A 23,082-nucleotide genomic window follows, 5' to 3' on the forward strand; every position below is an offset into this window, starting at 1 on the left:
TCTTCACTCCAGCCACTTTATTTTCACCATCCGTCCACTAACATACAGTATGTTCCCTTATCATATGTGTGAGCTGATTGCCGTGAATTATTTTTAAATAACTTCTTATTTTTACATCAAAATCAGCTAATGATGGCATAAATATGATGAATTAAATTACTTTGGATGTTAAAATATGTTCCCAAAACAAGGAAATAGACTTGTAGAGGAAGGCCGTGATATGACATGGCAATGCCAAGAGCATGACAGAGCACGGGACTCATGGGTTCGATCCCAGGTAACAAACATGCTGAAAATCTACACCTTGAATGCATTAGATAAAAGCGTCTGACAAGTAATAAAATGTCAATTTAATGTACAAATCTATTTAATATATAAAAATCCTTATTAAATAAAGGTCATTCAGGATGTTACCTCATTTCTCAGAGAGTCTAATTCTTTGTCCTTTTTGGAGGTCAAGGCACTCTGTGTTTGGAGAGACTGCTGAAGTGCTGCTTTCTCCTTTTCTGATTCACTTGATAGAGTGCCCTCTCTGTGGACATTGTGCATTCATTCATTTGAGGGTACACAACCAGTATGACTATCCACAGTTTTCCTGACCAACCACTGGGCCCGCCACGATGATTCTGATTGCCGTTGGACTGTTTTCTAGTTCCAGTCTCCATAAGAAGCAAATGTAAAATCTACCAATACGAGCATTCCAGACAGAGAACAACCACCATTTTAAGTGTTAGTTGGAGTAAAAACTTGTGCAGCTGTTGGCTGTCATAACAAGTGGAAGTAGTAAATGATATCAGTGTAACTCACCTCAGTCCATAGCTTCACGTCATCCACCCACTCCTTAATATTTGACGGGTGAGGATGGTCAAAAAACGCTTCCATCATTGTGACTCTCTAGAGTATCTGCACTATGGAGCCACATTCATATTTTGGACAATTTTTACAAATGTAATACGGTAAATATCACAATACCTGTTAAGAACACACGCTGATGCTGACTGGAGACCGGAAAAAGAAAACAGGCTTTCTTTATAAATCATAACACTACCGTTTTCAGGAAAAGGGTGGATACGGTACATAAAACAAAGCAGCAAGGCCTTCAACACAAGACACAATCACAAATACTTTCCATTCTCTGCAGTTTCTTACCTCATTTTAATCTCCTTCAACTGATCATTGAGCTTCTCACACTCCTTTTTAAGCTGCATTTAGATAAAAGTGTAGAGAATTTAGGACATTTATTTCTTATGAATTGAGCTTATAAATGCACAATATTATATTCAAATGAATTAAGGCGTAAAAATATTTACCCAGCAAACTACATAATTCAGACACACACACAAAGAAATCTTTCTGAATAAAATTAATAATTTTATATTATATATATATATATATACATACATACACACACACACACACTGATCAGCCACAACATTAAAACCACTGGCAGGTGAAGTGAATAACATTATCTCGTTACAATGGCACCTGTCAAGGGGTAGGATATATTAGGCGGCAAGTGAGCAGTCAGTTCTTGAATTCAATGTATTGGAAGCAGGAAAAATGGGCAAGCGTAAGGATCTGAGCGACTTTGACAAGGGCCAAACTGTGATGGCTAGACGACTGGGTCAGAGCATCTCCAAAACGGGAGGTCTTGTGGGGTGTTCCTGGTATGCAGTGGTTAGTACCTACCAAAAGTGGTCCAAGGAAGGACAACCGGTGAACCGGCGACAGGGTCATGGGCGCCCAAGGATCATCGATGCGTGTGGGGAATGAAGGATAGCCCGTCTAGTCCGATCCCACAGAAGAACTACTGTAGCACAAACTGCTGAAAAAACGTAATGCTGGCCATTATAGAAAGGAGTCAGAACACAGTGCATCGCAGCTTGCTGGGTATGGGGCTGCGTAGCTGCAGACCGGTCAGAGTGCCCATACTGATCCCTGTCCACCGCTTACAATGGGCACGTGAGCGTCAGAACTGGACCATGGAGAAATGGAAGAAGGTGGCCAGGTCTGATGAATCACGCTTCCTTTTAGATCATGTGGACGGCTGGGTGCGTGTGCGTTGTTTACCTGGGGAAACCTTGGGTCCTGACATTCATGTGCATGTTACTTTGACACGTACCACCAACCTAAAGATTGTTGCAGACCACGTACACCTCTTCATGGCAACTTCACTGACGACAGTGGCCTCTTTCAGCAGGATAATGCGCCCTGCCACACTGCAAAAATTGTTCAGGAATGGTTTGAGGAACATGACAAAGAGTTCAAGGTGTTGACTTGGCCTCCAAATTCCCCAGATCTCAATCCGATTGAGCATCTATGGGATGTGCAGGACCAACAAGTCCGATCCATAGAGGCCCCACCTCACAACTTACAGGATTTAAAGGATCAGCTGCTAACGTCTTGCTGCCAGATACCACAGGACACCTTCAGAGTCCAGGCCTCGACGGGTCAGAGCAGTTTTGGCAGCACGAGGGAGACCTACACGATATTAGGCTTTAATGTTGTGGCTGATCGGTGTATATATATATATATATATATATATATATATATATATATATATATATATATATATATATATATATAAATATGTTGCTACAATTCTACTATTTAACATACACTGAGTATGATGTCACTGTCTTTGTGGCTGCTGGCGAGTTCTGTGGTTAGCTTTTCATTCTGTTGTTTCAGGGAGTCCACTGCCTGAGTTTTATCAGCGACTACTTGTTTCAACTCCTCACTGAAACACACAAAGAGCATTTAATCACAAATACAGAATTTTAAAATAAAACTTTTTAAATAATTTGAACACATGACTGGTCAATACTTTAAGAGAGCCACAATGAAAGATTAAAACAAGATAAAAAAAAAAAATTAGAAAAATAGGATAGTATGACCACTGATGTGGGAAAAAAAGTAAACATTTTGCACAACAGAACTTGCACATTTTACTTATTATGATAGAACATTAGAAATTCATATTATACATTCAACATTGTTGGATTTCATTTATTTTGGTAGGTATTTCTTTATATTACACACTGAAAACACAATAAACTTCTGCAAATAATTATAAATAAACAAATGTTTTTTAATATTGTGTTGTCATGCCTAAGACCATTATGCAGATGGTTTTAATTTAGTCAATAATTGGCCGAAATGACTAACAATCACTTAATTTTCTGTACAGATCTGCAGCTCTGTTGCAGAAAATCTTTATAAAAAAACATCTATAAATAAACCATCTATAAAACAAACAAACCTTTATATATACATATCTATACATAGATACAAAGTGTGTTATACATACAGTGTATATTATAAATGCATGAAACTATGGGTTGCACCGACTAGTCGAATTCTCTGTCAGTTTAACCACTAGTCGACTGCGTCTAAATACAAATACATATATGCAAATATATATTAAATGAGACTTAAGAGTAAAAAGTGAATACGAAGCGTTTTGCGTTTACAAAGCATGTTTGAGGAAACCGCACTGCAGACATTTAAAATTTTTCAAGAACAAGCCAAAATACAACCTGAAACCAATCAAGAAATTATAGGGACATGACACCGTAAGTAACATTCATCTGTCAATGGAGGCATACATGCTTTCATTTCTCACCCACATCGTCTCAGTTGTGCTGACATTCTCTTCACTCACACATTAATGCAGCATTGAGCACACACACACACGTTGGTACTCCTATCATTACGAGGACTCTTCATAGACAATGATTTTTATACTGTACAAACTATATATTCTATCCCCTAACCCTACCCTAAACCTAACCCTCACAGAAACCTTTTGGCTTCATAAATCCCTAGTGTCCCTGTAATCCAAATGGCTTTAAAAACATATTAAACAATGTTTTCAAAAAATTTGGATTACAGGGACACTAGGGATGTCCTCATAAACCACATTTATAGCATAATACCCTCATAAATACTAGTGTGTAACCTAAAAGAATGTCCTTGTAAACCACAAAACCAACTCACATCACATTTATAATTTGCGAGATGTGATTTATGCCTTATGTAATCCCATATAAGCACTTTACAGATATCAATTCATAAATACATCTTATTAACCTCAGCCATACTGCCATTTACACATGAGTTTTAAGTGAAGAGTTCTGTGGAGGAGATTGTGTGTTTTCGGTCACCCGTTTAGTCATGCTGTCATGCAACTTTTGGCCATGTGTAGTGTATTCACACACAGGATCAAAGATTTAATTACTGAGTTAAAGATGTAATTATTGTCTGAATGTAATAATTTGTCTGAATGTTTTGGTGTCCATTGCTACCAAATCGGTTGTGACGTGTAATATACATTAGGGAGATATTAGGCCTAATCTGTGAATTAACAATGTGTACTGTATATAACATGAAATCAGACAACCTAAAGACCAACACAGACTGATGCACAAAGCACAAAAATAAAAATACCTGTACGGTCCAGAAATGAGAAATGTAACTGGTGTTTTATGAGGATGATATGAAGTAGACTGTTTTGAATATTCATCTTCACCCTGCAGCTGAACAGCTCTGATAAGAATAGCCTAAAATTTGGATTACAGGGACACTAGGGATGTCCTCATAAACCACATTTATAGCATAATACCCTCATAAATACTAGTGTGTAACCTAAAAGAATGTCCTTGTAAACCACAAAACCAACTCACATCACATTTATAATTTGCAAGATATGATTTTATGCAGAAAATCTTTATAAAAAAACATCTATAAATAAACCATCTATAAAACAAACAAACCTTTATATATACATATCTATACATAGATACAAAGTGTGTTATACATACAGTGTATATTATAAATGCATGAAACTATGGGTTGCACCGACTAGTCGATTTTGCTTCTTTTCATATCAAACGCTATTATTATGTTGAATTAATATTTACGTTTTGAAACAAACCTAATTAAATCTATACTTACATTTTGGATATTGAGCAGCTCGTGATTTCCAGACACGTGTATAACTGGGGTTTAACAAAGTTTATTACGTCTCATTCGGCGCTTCATCTCTAAAAGCGAATTAATGAGAGAAAATGTATTTGTTTTTTTACAGTGGGAATCAAACGAGTGCTCTGTCCCTTTACGAGAGCGCATGCATGTTAAACAGTCTACGCTGCACGGAGAGAGATGATGATGAGACATATGCACGGAGAGACATGGATTTTCAGTCCTATAGATTACTGCTTTTCACCAACATGTAAAAACGAAAAATGTGGGGATTTCACGCACTGTGAACACGGAATGTGCGTGGATACTTAAAATATTGTGCAAGACGTGCAATCCCGCTACGAAATTCATTAAGTGGGGTTTTTTCCCTTCTATTTTCTACACATTGGTAATAGCTGCTGCTAAGACACTTGGAAAAGAGCGAGGACAGTATGAGGAGAGTGCACTCGGTGTCTGCATGCGACTGTGCCTTGGTGCATCCAGTATATTATGCGCTTGTGCATCTTTGCGAGCTAAATAGAATTGCGCTTGCTCGTCGGTTAGAATACTTCGTTCGCTCAGTGTAATTTTTGTGCTCTCTCACTTGTTGTTTTCTTGCACTAATGTTATAAATGCAGCACTGGCCCGATCGGGCAAGTGACAGTTCTAGCAACTGGCCAGAATCTCTCTCTCACTGGCCCCGGGCCATCGGGCAGTCCTTACTGTCGAGCCCTGTGTATGTGAAACTACAGCATTACAACCGCAGACTTGAGACTTAATTCACACTAACAGTGGTTTTGTTATGTAATAGAGCTGCAGATCTATTCAGAAAATTAAGTAATTGTTAATTATATAGCCCAATTATTGACCAAATGAAAACCATCTGCATTTCAGTTATAAGCATGACAACGCAATATTAAAAACCAATATTTTATTTATAATTGCGCAAATTAATTGTGTTTAAAGTTTGTAATAATTTTTTTCTGTGTAGTATAAAGAAAAACCTACTAAAATTAATAAAATCCAACAGAGCATGTTGAATGCATAATAGGAAATTGTAATTTTCTATCATAATATGGAAACTGTGAGTTTTGTTCTGTAAAAAAGTTTGTGCAAAATAAAAAAAAATTCCCCACATTAATGGTCATGTTATCTTTCATTTGTTCTTATCTTTTTTTATTTAACTTTTTTTTATCTTCTATTCTATTCTAATCTTTCATTGTGGCTCTCTTAAATGTTGGCCTTTCCTGTGTATAACAGATCCTATCCATGTTCAGTAGAAATGATGTATTGTTAGAACAATAAAATAGTTTTGTACCTTTTTGTAATTTTTTAAAGCATAATTCCTAAGCAAAACAGTGATCTAATGACAAAATAATTGTGAGTGTAAGTGGCAAAATATTGGTATAGTTTGTTTCATTAAAATCTGTATCGGCCAAAGATTTTCATACAGATGCATCAATAAAAATAAAAGTAAATTACTAAGGAGAGACTAATTTAAACTGCATGGAAATTTATCATGAATATAAAATTCTGGTAACACTTTATTTTACAGTGTCCTTGTTACACATATTACATGTATTGACTATAATAATAACAGTAAATTATGCATAATTATATGTAACTAACCATAATCCAGAATCTAACCCTATAGTATGTACATGCTGATAATTAATATTACTCAGTACTTGTGTAATTACACTGTAACACACACTGTAAATTAAAGTGTAACCAAAATACTTAATATATAACTGAACTTTCTTATACAAGTAAGAACACATATATGAAGTATTGCAGTAAAGTATATATACAGAGGGTTGAAGACACTCACATCTTTTTAGAAAGACTGCTGATCTTCTGACCGTCACAACTCAGATCCTGTTGATACTGCGAGTTCTGCCGCATTACTGCATCCAGCTACAAAACATACAGAAAAAAACTATTTGGATACATTTTAACCATTTACTGACCAACTATTAATAAAAGCATCACTGGAATTGAGCAACCTGAAGCAGACACCAGTTAAAGACATTAAAAAATTATTTCTATAGAGTTGTTCACTGGGGGCATTAAGACATTAAGGAATGACCTTCTGTAAAGCTGCTTTGAAACTATGAAAATTGTGAAAAGCAAAAAAAAAAAAAAAGAATGCTATACAAATAAAAATGAAATGTGGAAAACATTTTGTAACAGTTTGTAAAAAACAAGAATCATGTTCACAGAAATGCACTTACAATGTACATCTATGCGGTAAGTGTACAAGAGTGTTTAAAAGCTGAAATGTGCAGCCAGTACACATTTATTTCATACCACGGTTTTACTACAGAAACCATAATTCAACCATGACATTTGTAGTGAATCCATAGTAATAATACAGGAAAACGAAAACTATGGTAATAAAAATCATAATTTGTGGTTATTATGATATTACTATTATACCATAGTTTAACTATGGTTACAATACAGTTCAAGCATGGTTTTTAGTAAAACCATAGTGACTACAAGATTAACCATGGTTAATCTATAGTAAAACCATGGTCACTACATGGATGCAGTATACTCTATAAAAACCATGGTTTCTGCCCAAAAACCATGGTTAAAACAATATAACTTTAATAAAACCATGGGTTCTATATAAAAAAGTTAAGCCTTTTACAGTCATAGTTTCTACAATATTACTATAGTAAAACCATGTTTCCACAAAAAAAAAAATGGAAACTATGGAATTAATAGTAAAACCATAACAAAATTTGGATTTTTATTACCATAGTTTTCATTTTCTTGTATAAATACTATGGTTTCACTATGAAAATAATGAATGCAAAATGTATTACGAGGGAATACAAATTCCTCCCCCGTCCCCTAAGTGGCTCCATATAATCTTAATCTGTAACATTGACCAAATTCCTGATAGCACACACACATCACCCAGACGTCTTGATGCGTGTTTTCATGTGGAAGATGACAAGTTAATTTTTTTTATTTAAATTTTTGGCTAATCAAAGGACAATGCATCTATGTGAACTTCTGCAGTTAATCCAGGATGGACTTCAAAGACATTATCATTAATCTTACAGCTCAAACAAAATCTTCTTGTTTAAACACTGGCCCTTAACTTACTTAGGATACTAATTTAAAACCATGACTTGCACTACACACACACACACAAAATAATATTGGCATTCTATTCATGCTGTTTATAGCCAGAAGGGAACTGGCCCCCACAGTGAGCCTGGTTTCTCCCAAGGTTATTTTTCTCCATTAACCAACATCTTATGGAGTTTTGTATTCCTTGCCACAGTTGCCTTCTGCTTGCTCACTGCAGTTCTAAATACAATTATGATTTAATTATTTTCTTAATTATTTATTTTATACACAATTTACAATCATATTTAATCAAACTACACAATGATGAATCGAAGACTTTATTGATATTACAGTTTCATTTTCTGTTAATGCATGATTTTCTGTAAAACTGCTTTGAAACGATGCATGTTGTGAAAAGTGTAATACAAATAAAAATTACTTGACTACTCTATTTGTTTAAAATCATTTTATTATCTTCCATGAGGTCCACTTATATTGTAAGTTTTTTTTTTTTTTTTTGCACCAAAACAATCATAATTTAGTAATTTATTAATAATAATTAAAAATAATGCTCATTCAATAACAGTTCCTTTGCAAAGCTTGAATCGTATTATGACTGGTTCACAAGCAATCCACACTGATATCAGCTGAAAACACATACAATCAATGCTGAAATGTTCTGAATACACAAACGTAATACAATCCATGGTGATGTTGGGTGCATCAACAGGCCAAAGCATAGACGCTGGTCTTTACAGGAGCGACATCTCTTCCATGTTTGTTTAAACCTTTAAAAAAATTGCGCTTGTCCAGCTCATGAAACGCATCCAAACAATCAAAGACATCCATATAGTGCATGTTTACAAAAGACTAACAATAACAATAGCACAGATAGGTGCAAAAACTGTCCAGAACGCCTTCAAAACAGCAACAAACAGCATTGCTGAATGAAACAGAATGCTGGTCTCCTTTTTAGAGTTATAACTAGACATCACATCTCTTGCTGTTTGTCTAGTGCATGTTTATGTAGAAAAACATTTAAATCCAGATAGGCACATGAAGGTGTCCTGTGTAATTCACCTTAAAAGTGTAGATGAATCTCCCATGACAGGCCCTCTCTCCTCTTCAACAGTGTGACTGACTGTGAGCACCAGTGGGCGGGGCCAAGGGTGCAATGATGAAAAAAAGACATTGATGTCTTGCTGAAGAGGCAGTCATATACATGTGTATTTGGTTCTTGTGATGTCACACGTTCCACAAATTCCAAACAAGCCATTTCTGGAGCCTGGTTTAAATAAATGCTCTTTTTCTATTAAGGAGGAAGTTTTCAGTTCTGAAACTTACAGTATGTTTTTATAGTACAATGATCTCTTATGTGCCAAAAGATCAAGGAAAATTTGATTCCTCATGTCATGACTACTTTAAACGTCGAACATCGGAGATGTTCATGTGCTATCTGGGAATCATTCTTTTAGCAGTGGGACTACTTTTCTGGGCAACTGAACTTGGGTGAAATGGGTGGATTTTTCCCATGCATACAACATGGGAAAGTTACAAGCTTTATTGACTATTAGCTGAAATGTTGGATATAACTTTAATTACATGAGGTTAGTGGTTCTATAACACTAGTCTAATGTAAAAATGTACACTGGTGGCCAAAAGTTTGGAATAATGTACAGATTTTGCTCTTATTGAAAGAAATTGGTACTTTTATTCACCAAAGTGGCACTCAACAATGTATAGTCAGGACACTAATAATGTGAAGAAAACAAATATTAAAAAAAAAAAAAAAAAAAAAAAAAAAAAAAGTTCAGAACTTCTTAAACTACTTAAAATGTTCTCATCAAAAAAATCCTCCATGTGCAGAGCAATGACAGCTTTGCAGATCCTTGGCATTCTAGCTGTCAGTTTGTCCAGATACTCAGGTAACATTTCACCCCACGCTTCCTGTAGCACTTGCCATAGATGTGGCTGTCTTGTCGGGCACTTCTCACGCACCTTACAGTCTAGCTGTTCCCACAAAAGCTCAATGGGTTTAAGATCCACAACACTCTTTTCCAATTATCTATTGTCCAGTGTCTGTTTCTTTGCCCACTCTAACCATTTTTTTTGTTTTTCTGTTTCAAAAGTGGCTTTTTCTTTGCAATTTGTCCCATAAAGTCTGCACCCCTGAGTCTTCTCTTTACTGTTGTACATGAAACTGGTTTTGAGCAGGTAGAATTCAATGAAGCTGTCAGCTGAGGACATGTGAGGCATCTATTTCTCAAACTAGAGACTCTGATGTACTTATCCTCTTGTTTAGTTGCTCATCTGGCCTTCCACACCAATTTATGTCCTTGTTAGAGTCAGTTGTCCTTTGTCTTTGGAGACTGTAGTGTACACTTTTGTATGAAATCTTAGATCTAGAGATTTCATACCATTTTTGACCTAATATTGACCTTAAGACATGCCAGTCTATTGCATACGGTGGCAACACAAAGACAATGTTAAGCTTCATTTAATGAACCAAATAGCTTTCAACTGTGTTTGATATAATGGCAAGTGATTTTCTAGTACCAAATTAGCAATTTAGCATGATTACTCAAGGATAAGGTGTTGGAGTGATGGCAGCTGGAAATTGGGCCTGTCTAGATTTGATCAAAATGACTTTTTTTTAAATCGTGATGGTGCTGTTTTTTACATCAGTAATGTCCTGACTATACTTTGTGATCAGTGGAATGCCACTTTGGTGAATTAAAGTAACAATTTCCTTCCGAAACAGCAAAATCTGTACATTAATCCAAACTTCTGGCCGCCAGTGTATAATGTTTCATTCTTGTGGCAATAGTTTCAAAACAGTGTGTATTTGATAGTTTTTTTTTCTGGTAAAATGCCTTGCCCCATAGACTTTCCTTTAGTTTTGTTTTCCTTGTGGAACTTTTAGTAAGAATATTGATTACAGTATTACAGTGCTTATTTAGAACCTTAGACACTCATAATTTTAAAACTTCATTCAGGATGTTACCTCATTTCTCAGAGAGTCTAATTCTTTGTCCTTTTGTGAGATCAAGGCACTCTGTGTTTGGAGAGCCTGCTGAAGTGCTGCTTTCTCCTTTTCTGATTCACTTGTTAAAGTGCTCTCCCTGTACACAAGAGACATTGTATGATGTGATCATTATGCATTAATGGAATAGTTCACTTGAAAAATGTCATTCACCATTACTCTCATGTCGTTTCAAACCCATGTGAGTGTCTTTCTTCAGTGGAGCACAAAAGGAGAAGATAAGCAAAATGGCCACACTGCAATTTTCCATACAACATTAGCATACAGCAACCAAAGAAGACAATAGCACCATAAAAGTACACTTGCACATATCTTGTTTCACAGTCTTTTGACTGAGTGCAATGTGTTTGAGTGAACTGTAATATAAATTTCCATTCCTCACAAAAATCTGTTGTGTGACATTCACAAAAATTGCACCAGTTTCATTTTATGCTGCTTTTTGTCCTTTCTGGAGCTAGACAGCCACTGGTCACATCTACTTTTGTCACCTGGAAAAAAATAAAATGAGTAGCTTAAACAAGTTTTTTGTGTTCCATGGAAGAAAAATTACATTTTGGCCGCTTCTTAATTTTGGGGTATTTTTTTGTATTCTTTTAATTCAATAGGGTGTATGGTCAGCATCATCACAATTCCATAACCATTCTCTGTAGTTTCTTACCTCGTTTTAATCTCATTCAATTGATCGTTGAATTTATCACATTCCTTTTTGAGCTGCAATAAGAGTGAAGAGAATTTAGGGTATTTACTAAGCACATAAACGTGCACAACACTGTATGCCAATTATTTAAGTAAAGCATCAAAATATTTAGGCACTTCCATAATGTGATGGGGGAAAAAAAAGTGGTACATAATTGTATCCATGGGAAATTGATGTTGCAGTTCCACTGTATGCCTGAATGGCACCAGATATATGGTAATGCTTTTTTTTCTTCTAATCTACTGTTATTTAATATTATTGCTAGGGGTGGGCGATTTAAGCAAACATTTCTTGAAACTTTTGGTCAATAATGATATACAGTGCATTCATAAAGAATTCAGACCCCTTCATTTTTTTCATGTTGCAGTCTTAGTAATATGCTTTAAAAAAATACAATCCATACCCCATAATGACAAAGCAAAAAACAGATTTTTGATAACTTTGCAAATGTATTAAAAAGAAAAAACTGAAATATCACATTTACAAGTATTCAGACCATTTGCTCTGACACTTGAAATTTAGCTCAGGAGCATCCCATTTCTCTGGATCATATTTGAGATGAATCTACACTTTGATTGGAGTCCACCTGTGGCACATTCAATTGATTGGACATGATTTGGGAAGGCACACACCTGTCTATATAAGGTCTCACAGCTGAAAATGCATATCAGAGCAAAAACCAAGCCATGAGGTCAAAGGAACTGCCTGCAGAACTCAGAGACAGGATTGTGTTAAAGCAAAGATCTGGGGGAGGCTACAAAACATTTTTGCCTGGATTGAAAGTTCCCAGGAGCACAGTGGCCTCCTTAATTCTTAAATGGAAGAAGTTTGGAACAATCAGGACTCTTCCTAGAGCTGGCCGCCTGGCCAAACAGAGCAATCTGGGGAGAAGGGCCTTGGTAAGAGAGGTGACCAAGAACCCAATGGTCACTCTGATTGAGCTCCAGAGATCATGTGTGGAGATAGGAGGAACTTGCAAAAGGACAACCATCACTGCAACACTCCAATGATCTGGGCTTTATGGCAGAGGGGCCAGACGGAAGCCTCTCCTTAGTGCAAGACACATGAAAGCCCGCTTGGAATTTGCAAAAAAGCACCTAAAGGACTGTGAGAAACAAAATTCTCTGGTCTGATGAAACAAAGATTGAACTGTTTGGCCTCATTTCCAAGCATCATGTCAGGAGGAAACCAGGCACCGCTCATCACCTGCGCAATACCATCCCAACAGTGAAGCATGGTGGAGGTAGCATCATGCTGTGGGGGTGTTTTTCAGCAGAAGGGACTGGGGGAATGGTCAAGGTAGAAGGATAGCTGAACGCAGCAAAATACAGAGATATCCTTAATGAAAACCTGGTCCAGAGTGCTCAGGACCTCAAACTGGGCCGAAGGTTCACCTTCCAACAGGACACAGCCAAGACAAAACAAGAGTGGCTTAGGGACAACTCTGTAAACGTCCTTGAGTGGCCCAGCCAGAGCCTGGACTTGAACCAAATCGAACATCTCTGGAGAGACCTGAAAATGGCTGTCCACCGACGGTCCCCATTAAACCTGACAGAGCTTGAGAGGATCTGCAGAGAAGAATGGCAGAAAATCCTCAAATCCAGGTGTGCAAAGTATGCCACATCATATCCAAAAAAGACCTGAGGCTGTAATCGCAGCCAAAGGTGCTTCAACTAAGTACTGAGTTAAGGGTCTGAATACTTATGTCAATATTTCAGCTTTTTCTTTTTAATACATTTTTAAAAGTTATCAAAAATCTGTTTTTTGCTTTGTCATTATTGGATATGGAGTGTAGAGTGATGTGAAAAAAATAATAATAATCTAAAGCATTTTATCATACAGCTACAACATTACAAATATTTGAAAAAAAATGAAGGGGTCTGAATACTTTCTGAATGCACCGTACATCATGAAACACTTATTTTTATAAAAAGTGATCCAATAACAGAAAAAGTAATGAATTAGTTCCTATACAATATCCAAAGTAATGGTAGACCTATAAAGTTCATTGTGATGAAAAAACTTTATCTATAAATAAAATATTATTTTTAATAATTATTTATCTATTTAAGCCAAAAATGAGGCATTAATAAAAAACATTAATGTGTTTAACATAAGCGTTTTCTTTGCTACTGAAGCAATGTATCTCCATCACTCCATCATGTATTTGATTTGGATTTAACTTTAACATTGGATACTGGAAACCTTTTTTTGCAACTATATAGTAGATATACAGATGAAGTCAGAAGTTTACATACACTTAGGCTGAAGTCATTAAAACTAATTTTTTAACCACTCCACAGATTTAATATTAGCAAACTATAGTTTTGGCAAGTCGTTTAGGGCATCTACTTTGTGCATGACACGAGTCATTTTTCCAACAATTGTTTACAGACAAACTGTTTCTCTTTTAATTGACTATATCACAATTCCAGTGGGTCAGAAGTGTACATACACCAAGTTAACTGTGCCTTTAAGCAGCTTGGAAAATTCCCAAAAATTATGTCAAGCCTTTAGGCAATTAGCTTCTGATAGGCTAACTGGAGTCAACTGGAGGTGTACCTGTGGATGTATTTTAAGGCCTACCTTCAAACTCCATGCCTCTTTGCTTGACATCATGGGAAAATCAAAAGAAATCAGCCAAGACCTCAGAAAAAAAAAAAAACTGTGGACCTCCAGAAGTCTGGTTCATCCTTGGGAGCAATTTCAAAATGCCTGAAGGTACCACGTTCAATTGTACAAACAATAGTAAGCAAGTATAAACACCATGGGACCACGCAGCCATCATACCGCTCAGGAAGGAGACACATTCTGTCTCCTAGAGATGAACGTAGTTTGGTGCGAAAAGTGCAATTCAATCCCAGAACAACAGCAAAGGACCTTGTGAAGATGCTGGAGGAAAAATGTAGACAAGTATCTATATCCACTGTAAAACGAGTCCTATATCGATATAACCTGAAAGGCTGCTCAGACAGGAAGAAGCTACTGCTCCAAAACCGCTATAAAAAAGCCAGACTACAGTTTGAAAGTGCACATGAGGACAAAGATCTTACTTTTTAGAGAAATGTCCTCTGGTCTGATGAAACAAAAATTGAACTGTTTGGCCATAATGCCAAAGTTTGGGAACACCATCCCAACCGTGAAGCATGGGAGTGGCAGCATCATGTTGTGGGGGTGCTTTGCTGCAGGAGGCACTGGTGCACTTCACAAAATAGATGGCATCATGAGCAAGGAAAATTATGTGGATATATCGAAGCAACATCTCAAGACATCAGCCAGGAACTTAAAGCTCAGTCGCAAATGGGTATTCCAAATGGACAATGACCCCAAGCATACCTCCAAAGTTGTGGCAAAATGGCTTAAGGACAACAAAGTCAAGGTATTGGAGTGGCCATCACAATGCCCAGACCTCAGTCCGACAGAAAATTTGTGGGCAGAACTGAAAAAGCATGTGTGAGCAAGGAAGCCTACAAACCTGACTCAGTTACACCAGTTCTGTCTGGAGGAATGGGCCAAAATCCCAGCAATTTATTGTGAGATGCTTGTGGAAGGCTACCCTAAAAGTTTGACCCAAGTTATTTCTGACAATTCACATTCTTAAAATAAAGTAGTGATCCTAACTGACCTAAGACAGGGACTGTTTTCTACGATTAAATGTTAGGAATTGTGAAAAACTGAGTTTAAATGTATTTGGCTAAGGTGTATGTAAACTTCTGACTTCAAATGTAAATGCACGGTTGACAAGTGTTGTTTAATAGTTCAATCAAAAAATATTTATAGATTTACGTATTTAAATTTCATAACAAAATTCCATAAAATTGAATTGCGTTATCTACAACAAAATAAGAATTTTTTTTTTTTTTAAACTAAATGTTTTAAGTTTTACAATTTTAGTTAAAAATTATGGAATTTTTATTATAAAATTTAAATGCATAAATCTTAAAAATAGGCAAAAACTAAAATAAAAAAAATTTTCAGAGTAAGGTAACGTGGTCAGCAACAGTAACTAAGGCAAGTGGTGCTTACAGTAGGGTCAGCTCCACACCAGGGAGGACACAGCTTTTATCAAGAACCTCTTCCTTATTTTGTCTCGGAAAGTAAAGTGACTGAAACCAGGTTGCGTTAACGAAAAAATTTCATTACTTACAGAATTTTTAAAACATTGACAGGTAATTCGAAAATACTGTCCGTCACTCTAACAGAAAAAAAAAATAATTGGAAAGTTAATTGGGCATGAAATATAGAACTATCACATCAGTTTTCATCTTTGTGTTCTCTCTCTCACTCTTATACTATAATAATATAATATATGATTATATGAATCCCATGACATAATATAATGATTGTTTGTAGCACAACCTCTGATTGGAATCCAATTCAATACCATGTGGCGCCATTTTGCATAACTGCGATAGCATTGATATTGTAAAGTTTTTACTGGTATATCAATTTAACTGATATATGGCCCACTCCTTTTTATTGCAATAACATTTATTACATTAACTTCAAACAGCATTAAATTACAGCAGTAAAAGTCTGCATTACCCACTACTACAGGCTGACATTAACCAATAGCCTGTGCGGCACAGCTGACATCAGTCGAAAAGAAAATTATTTCAGAGGCAGAGCAAGTTAATACATTTTGATAAAAGGCAAACATTTTTGAATAAAGCACAATCTGACTAAGGATGTGTTTTAAATAGGGTTAATTCTGATGCCGTGTTGACATTTAGCTTTTCTTTTTTTTTAACCTTATGAGACTTTTAGTTACACTAGCCTAGTGCAACTATTGGTCCAAAGAGTTCGTCCTTTAGAACTTGTTTAAACACTCATAACTGTTATATTTTAATGGCTGTGGTAAATAAATCACAGCCAAGCTAAGGAACATGCAGCAATTCATGAAAAACTTCTGTCCATTTCATTCAAAAGCTATCAGGAATTTTTTAGTCATTCAGGATGTTACCTCATTTCTCAGAGAGTCTAATTCTTTGTCCTTTTCTGAGATCAAGGCACTCTGTGTTTGGAGAGACTGCTGAAGTGCTGCTTTCTCCTTCTCTGATTTACTCGTTAAAGTGCTCTCTCTGTACACAAGAATCATTGCATGACATGGACATTCTGCATTGAAGGAACTGTTGCCTCGAAAATGAAAATTTTGTCATCATTTACCCTCATGCCATTCCAAAAATATATGATTTTTTTCCTCCAAGGCACAAAAAAGAAGTTCAGCTGAAAGTCCAAATTGCTCTTCCCATAAAAAATATACAGTGACCAGGGACTGTCAGCCTCCAAAAAGGATGTAAATGTATTTGAGAATTTTGAGATTTGAGAGTTATGGAGTGACTAACAAGTGCATAGCAAAATTTCAGTCGGTTTTTCACACAAAGCTCATAAAGCTTCAGAAGACTTAGAATACAGAGCATGAGTCATATGGACTACTTTTATGAGTTTTAAGTCTTTTTTGGAGCTCCACAGACCTTGGTCACTATATGCTTTCACCATATTGAAAAAGAGTAATTTGGGCATTCTGCTAAATATTTTCTTTTGTGATTCACAGAAAAAAGAAAAACATATGGGTTTGGAATGACATGAGGGCAAAATGATGACAGAATTTCAATTCTATTAATTCATTTGAGGGTGTAGGGTACGTATGTATACATGGTACCATCACAAAAAATTCAAATTCTCTGTCGTTTCTTACCTCTTTTTCATCTCCTTCAATTGATCATGGAGGTTGTCACACTCCTTTTTGAGCTGCATTAAGAGTGAACACACAACAAAGTATTCAAATCATTTTGAGACAAAAAAGTTTTAGTAACATTAATGCAATTATTGCTCTAAAAACTTCATATTTAAATGGCTATTGTAAATGGAATAGAATCAAGCTGACGGACATTCAGCACTTAAAAAATAAATAAAAATAAAAATAAAGGGGGCCTGGGTAGCTCAGTGGTAAAATACGCTGGCTATCACCCCTGGAGTTCGCTAGTTCGTTAGTTTGAATTCCAGGGCGTGCTGAGTGACTCCAGCCAGGTCTCCTAAGCAACTAAATTGGCCCGGTTGATAGGGAGGGTAGAATCACATGGGGTAAACTCCTTGTGGTCACTATAATTTGGTTCGTTCTTGGTGGGGCGCGTGGTGAGTTGAGCGTGGTTGCCGCGGTGGATGCCGTGAAGCCTCCACACGCGCTATGTCTTCGTGGCAACGCGCTCAAAGAGCCAAGTGATAAGATGCGTGGGTTGATGGTCTCAGATGCGGAGGCAACTGGGATTCGTCCTCCGCCACCCGGATTGAGGCGAATCACTACGCGACCACGAGGACTTAAAAGAGCACTGGGAATTGGGCATTCCAAATTGGGTGAAAAAGGGGAAAAAATCCAAAAAATTAAAACAACAAATAAAATACGATTTCATTTAATTGACAAGTGTGAGAAGTTTTTTTCCCTTCCAGATGCAAACTGAATGAATCAATCAAATCTTACACATCTACACTGTAAAAAATGAAATTACATTTGATCCAGCTTTTGGATTTTATTGAGTCACAGATACTACGAAATATTAATATTACTTTGCATCTACATAAAAACCCATGTTAGACCAAGAGCTGTCTAAACAATTTCATATTGAACAATGCTGCTGATTTGCAAGTTCCCAGCATGTGTTGCAACAAGAATAAATTATGAGGTAAAACTTACAGACTTATTTTTTTTGCTGTTTGTTGTCTTATGCTGTTATTGTTGTTTTTTGTTGCCACTGTTAGTTAATTGTTGTGAGGTGATGTTAAGAGCTCATCTTTTAACTTAATGAGGTTTGTTGATTGCTATCATTATTGAGGTTTGTGTGTTAATGGTTGGGGACTATTGTGTGTCTGTGTCAAACTAAACGTATGTACTTGCCTTGCAAGAAATACCTTTCTTCAGAGGCAAAGTTTAATGTCATGTTAAATTAATTTAAAACCATATATAAGATTGAAATGGTGACAAAATGAATGTTCTTGTATTGCAAAATGATAGTTGGCTGAACAAGAAATTAGTAGTTCTCTCAAAAAAAGTTTTTGCATTTAGTGAACAAACATAATTGACAAAACAAAACTGAAAATTATAAAGACAGTTGTTGAGAGCTCAAAAAACATACTGCATCATGTTGCCAACAACTTTGCTCAACAATTCCTGTTTTTACGGTGTACTATTTCACATACATTTAGCAGAATGTCACTGTCTTTGTGGCTGCTGGCGAGTTCTGCGGTTAGCTTTTCATTCCGTTGTTTCAGTGAGTCCATTGCCTGAGTTTTATCAGTGACTGCTTGTTTAAACTCCTCACTGAAACACACAAAAAACATTTAATCACACAATATACAGAAACACACACAAAAAAGTACCTTTAGGAGTAAAAAATCAGAGGTAAAATCTAATTAAACTTAAGCTGAAACTATGGAGCAGACTGCATCAAAGTGCATTACAAAACAGTTGTAGTGCGCATGTGTCAAACACATACGTATGGGTCTACAGCAGATTGATTCTTTGCTTTTTAAGGATTCTTGTTATAATCTAAGACAGCCTTGGAAGATACTTTACATAATGAAGTTGGCTTTTTAAAAAAAGAATCCTATAGTGACTAGGGAAGGGAAATGTAAGGACTTTAATGCTTCGATTCCGATTCCTTAACGGTTCAGTTAATAATTCTTACTTTTGAGAAATAAATATTTGGAAATAAATGCAATTTATTGCATTTAAGGCCTATTCACAACTAATTAAAAACTTCAAAAACATTTTTAAGAGTATTTTTGGTACAGTGTTCTGTCCGCATCAGCGGAAATATGCACATTCAAGAACCATTAATGGAACCGAAAGTCATCACAATCATATTATTCATAAATCATATTTTATTTATGGAATCGGTTGAACCAGTTCTCAGTTCCAACCCGTAAAGACAATTTAGCACTAGGTTCCAACAACAATGAATTTCCATGACTTTACCAGTTGCTTGAGATTACTGGACAAACATTTGCAATAAATACATTTAAAAAAATCAATCATAGAGATTGTAATTAAAATTAGAAATTCCTAACCTATTATTTTAGAGCTGAGCATAGCTAGAAAAAAATAATTCACTATTTTCTATGACAGCGGTTGTCACACTGGACATTATTTAGTACTAAACAATGTAATTTGTTATAAATTTGTAATTTGTTTTTATTAATACTTTAATAGTTTTAATAGTTTATAAATATTTGCTATGACAATGATTCAGTTTCCCTTGACTAACAGATGCAATGCATCATGAAATCTGAAAGTTGGTCATAATTCAGTTGTTTTCGGTTTGACATGATGCAGTTATGCAGTTCATATTTGATTTGAATATTTTGGTATGATGAATAATTACTTTCAAAAACATAATGAAGACACAAATGAAACTGTAGGGATAATTGAACACGTGTTAAAGTAAACTTCAGCTGAAAATAGGTCCATAATTGTATTTTAGATTGAAATTTTTTTTTTTTATTGCAATTAAAACATATGAAGTATTGCAGTGTGTGCAGTTGTGGCTTGTAGACACTCACATCTCTTTAGAGAGACTGCTGATCTTCTGAATCTCAGAACTCATATTCTCTTCATACTGTGAGTTCTGCTGCGTTACAGCATCCAGCTATAAAACATACAGACAAAACTACTCAGCAACTTGAAGCAGGCACCAATAAATGCCACATCACATGAAATAGGGAGCCCATTTTTAGTCCCACTACAATATTTAAGTTCCAATTGATAAAATCTCAGTACTACCTGTGAAGAATTTTATAATGTGTAAATTTACACCTGTGCATAAAATTGAACTCTGCAACATTTTGACACATTGCTGCAAATCACTGTCAGTATGAACACCATTAAGGGATTACAACTGTGTAACTGCCTTGTCCTTGAATTTTTTCCCCATTTTGTTGAATTGCTATGATTTCATTAGTTCACTCACCTTGCCCTGCACTTCTTGCATCGTGTTCTTGAGCTGCATCACCAGAGCCAGAGCCTCAGATTTGTCTTTCTGTAGTTGACTGTTGTCCTGGCTCAACCTCTCCAGTGAGGCCTGTGTAGTCTGTAATTCACTCTCTGAGGCCTGGAGCAAATTAATATGATTGATTGTAATTTGTATCTCTTTTTTTTTTTTTTTTTTTGAGAGACAAGCCGATAATGTAGATCAGATAACTGATAATGTGTATCTGCAGCATTTTTGTCAACTTCTGTGGCATTTTTGCCCAGAGTCCTTGTAAATATCTAACCCAGATCCTTACTGTGTGTGTTCCTTCAAAACCACCTTGAATTTCTGAATCAACATTGGGTAATACGGTTCCAAAATGATCACAAATGCAAAAGTACTTTCACTTATCTTATATATACAAATGCAACCAGCTCGGGATTTGTGAATTAAATTAACCTGTGTATGTTTGTGGAATGTATTGTGAGATTACAAAACAGAGCAAATCTACGTGCATATTTCGAGGTTGTTAATTATCATGTGCTTTTGGAAAAGTTTCTAACAGTTTTAAAAAAACCTCACAAAACAAAGTGCAAAATGTGCATTTACAGCATAGTAAATCCATAAATAAGGCTGTCAATCAAGTAAAAATTTGAATGGAATTAATTACGTAATATTCCGATTAATCAATCGAATTAAACACTTTTAATTGCATGTATCAATACTGGCTGTGAAAAGCCCCCAAATGAAGATACTGTACTTCAAAGACATTACATAGTGGTGGCAGACAAAAGCACTCAGTAGACATTAGAAAAAGTAGCTTTAGAAGTCAAAAGGCCTATTGTTTATTTCCACATCATTTAACGCTGAAGTGTGTAATTTCTACGCTGCCTGCACCACCAAACGAAATTGCAAAAATAAAAATTGTTTTCATAACAACTTTCTGAATATGCTCCCAGTCTGCTGTTGATCAGAGAAACAAAGCCCTCAACACACGCCATCAGTCGAGTCAATGTTGTTATGTCTAATGAGACGGTTCACTTTCGTTCACGTTCGTTTTACAGTGTCTCAGCTCTGCAAATGGATACTATATGCTTCTTGCATCATGAATGGTGTGTTTTTACAATGTTGCATCAAGATCCCTGCGTTCTGCTCCATTATGTTGTGCTGCATCAAGCTGTTTTGATTGCAAGAATGAGTCTTGTGTGAAAAGGCTCTTGATGAATTGAGGCTGCGCTGACTGCAGACATTAAGGTGTTACCATAAGCTTTAATTCTTAATTCTTTAATTTAAGTGCCTCAAACCTACTGGGTGAGACACACAACAGAACGGCCCTCAACCATGATGTCATCGGGAGTAGAAATATCTCTGAGATGCTTCCTGGATTTGCTTCCAGCAACTTTGCTCGCCGTGTGTAGACGCAGCTCATCGCTGCTCTCAGGTGTAGCCTCGTGGCACAATTAAGTAACGTCCGACTTGAAACTGTGGCCATACAATCTCCATCTCGCTGGACGAGTTGAGATTACTCTGTGTTCCACCGAACACTCTAACGGATCCGAAGGAGACCGCTGAGCAATCCGCATCTTCATCCGTTTGCCTGCAGAAGTGAAGAGAGAAAAGATCTCTCTTCCATCTTCAATCAAGTCGACGTCGCTGATTTCTCCACCAGCCTGCCGAGAATCAGCAGCTGTACTGCCCGCCGACAGAGCGAGGAAATGGCCTCCCGTCATCACCCGAGCCTCGAGGAACCGAGTCGGAGTTAAAGGATGGATGAACACACATTCTAGCTGCTTCCTCATGCGATTCAATTAAGAGGTTTACATCTGGGCAGAGATAGAGTATTATATTATATGTATTATATGTATTTACGGACCGCCGAGTCCGCTCATTGCAGCTAATACTCAAGGTACTACTGTAATGTATTATTGTCACGAATGAGATCTGCTGTGTTGTAGTCCAACCGCATTGGACTGTTATGTATTTCCGCCATCACGGGTGAGACTGACACTGAGTTTATCCATTAAAGAATCAAAGACGGTTTACGAGCCGTCCACCGCGTCTCTGAGTGATAAACTAACAGCTGCTTTCTCTCCCACAATCGCGAAACCAGCTTTGGGGCCATCACTTTATTCTCTCTCACTCGTACTAACCACACACACACGCGACCCCTCACAAACATTCTCGCACACAATTTGGCTAGTAGATAACTTCATGATAAAGCTCAGCTTTGTCCCTAAGTTATCGTACAAGTGGAGACACGCGGTAAACTGGTAGACGCCATTGACCAGTTTCTCTCCGCCCACATTGGCGGCCATATTCTCTGGCCGGAA

At 36.5% G+C, this 23,082-nt stretch overlaps 1 protein-coding gene across 2 annotated transcripts in view; it reads right to left on the bottom strand.

The window, feature by feature from the left end:
* Positions 1–23,082, bottom strand: part of LOC127435450 (CAP-Gly domain-containing linker protein 1-like) — a 96,927-nt gene that overhangs the window by 13,721 nt on the left and 60,124 nt on the right. For both annotated transcript variants that reach the window (XM_051688963.1, XM_051688972.1), the window contains 11 exons: positions 20,753–20,893; positions 20,346–20,431; positions 18,984–19,104; positions 17,488–17,540; positions 16,753–16,870; positions 11,751–11,803; positions 11,054–11,171; positions 6,794–6,879; positions 2,620–2,740; positions 1,150–1,202; positions 415–532 (listed from right to left, as the gene is read on the bottom strand). In XM_051688963.1, the coding sequence (XP_051544923.1) occupies positions 415–532; positions 1,150–1,202; positions 2,620–2,740; positions 6,794–6,879; positions 11,054–11,171; positions 11,751–11,803; positions 16,753–16,870; positions 17,488–17,540; positions 18,984–19,104; positions 20,346–20,431; positions 20,753–20,893 (1,068 nt within the window). The remainder of the gene's footprint in view (positions 1–414; positions 533–1,149; positions 1,203–2,619; positions 2,741–6,793; positions 6,880–11,053; positions 11,172–11,750; positions 11,804–16,752; positions 16,871–17,487; positions 17,541–18,983; positions 19,105–20,345; positions 20,432–20,752; positions 20,894–23,082) is intronic.

The sequence above is a fragment of the Myxocyprinus asiaticus genome, chromosome 4, assembly GCF_019703515.2.
Source record: "Myxocyprinus asiaticus isolate MX2 ecotype Aquarium Trade chromosome 4, UBuf_Myxa_2, whole genome shotgun sequence".
Taxonomy (NCBI): domain Eukaryota; kingdom Metazoa; phylum Chordata; class Actinopteri; order Cypriniformes; family Catostomidae; genus Myxocyprinus; species Myxocyprinus asiaticus.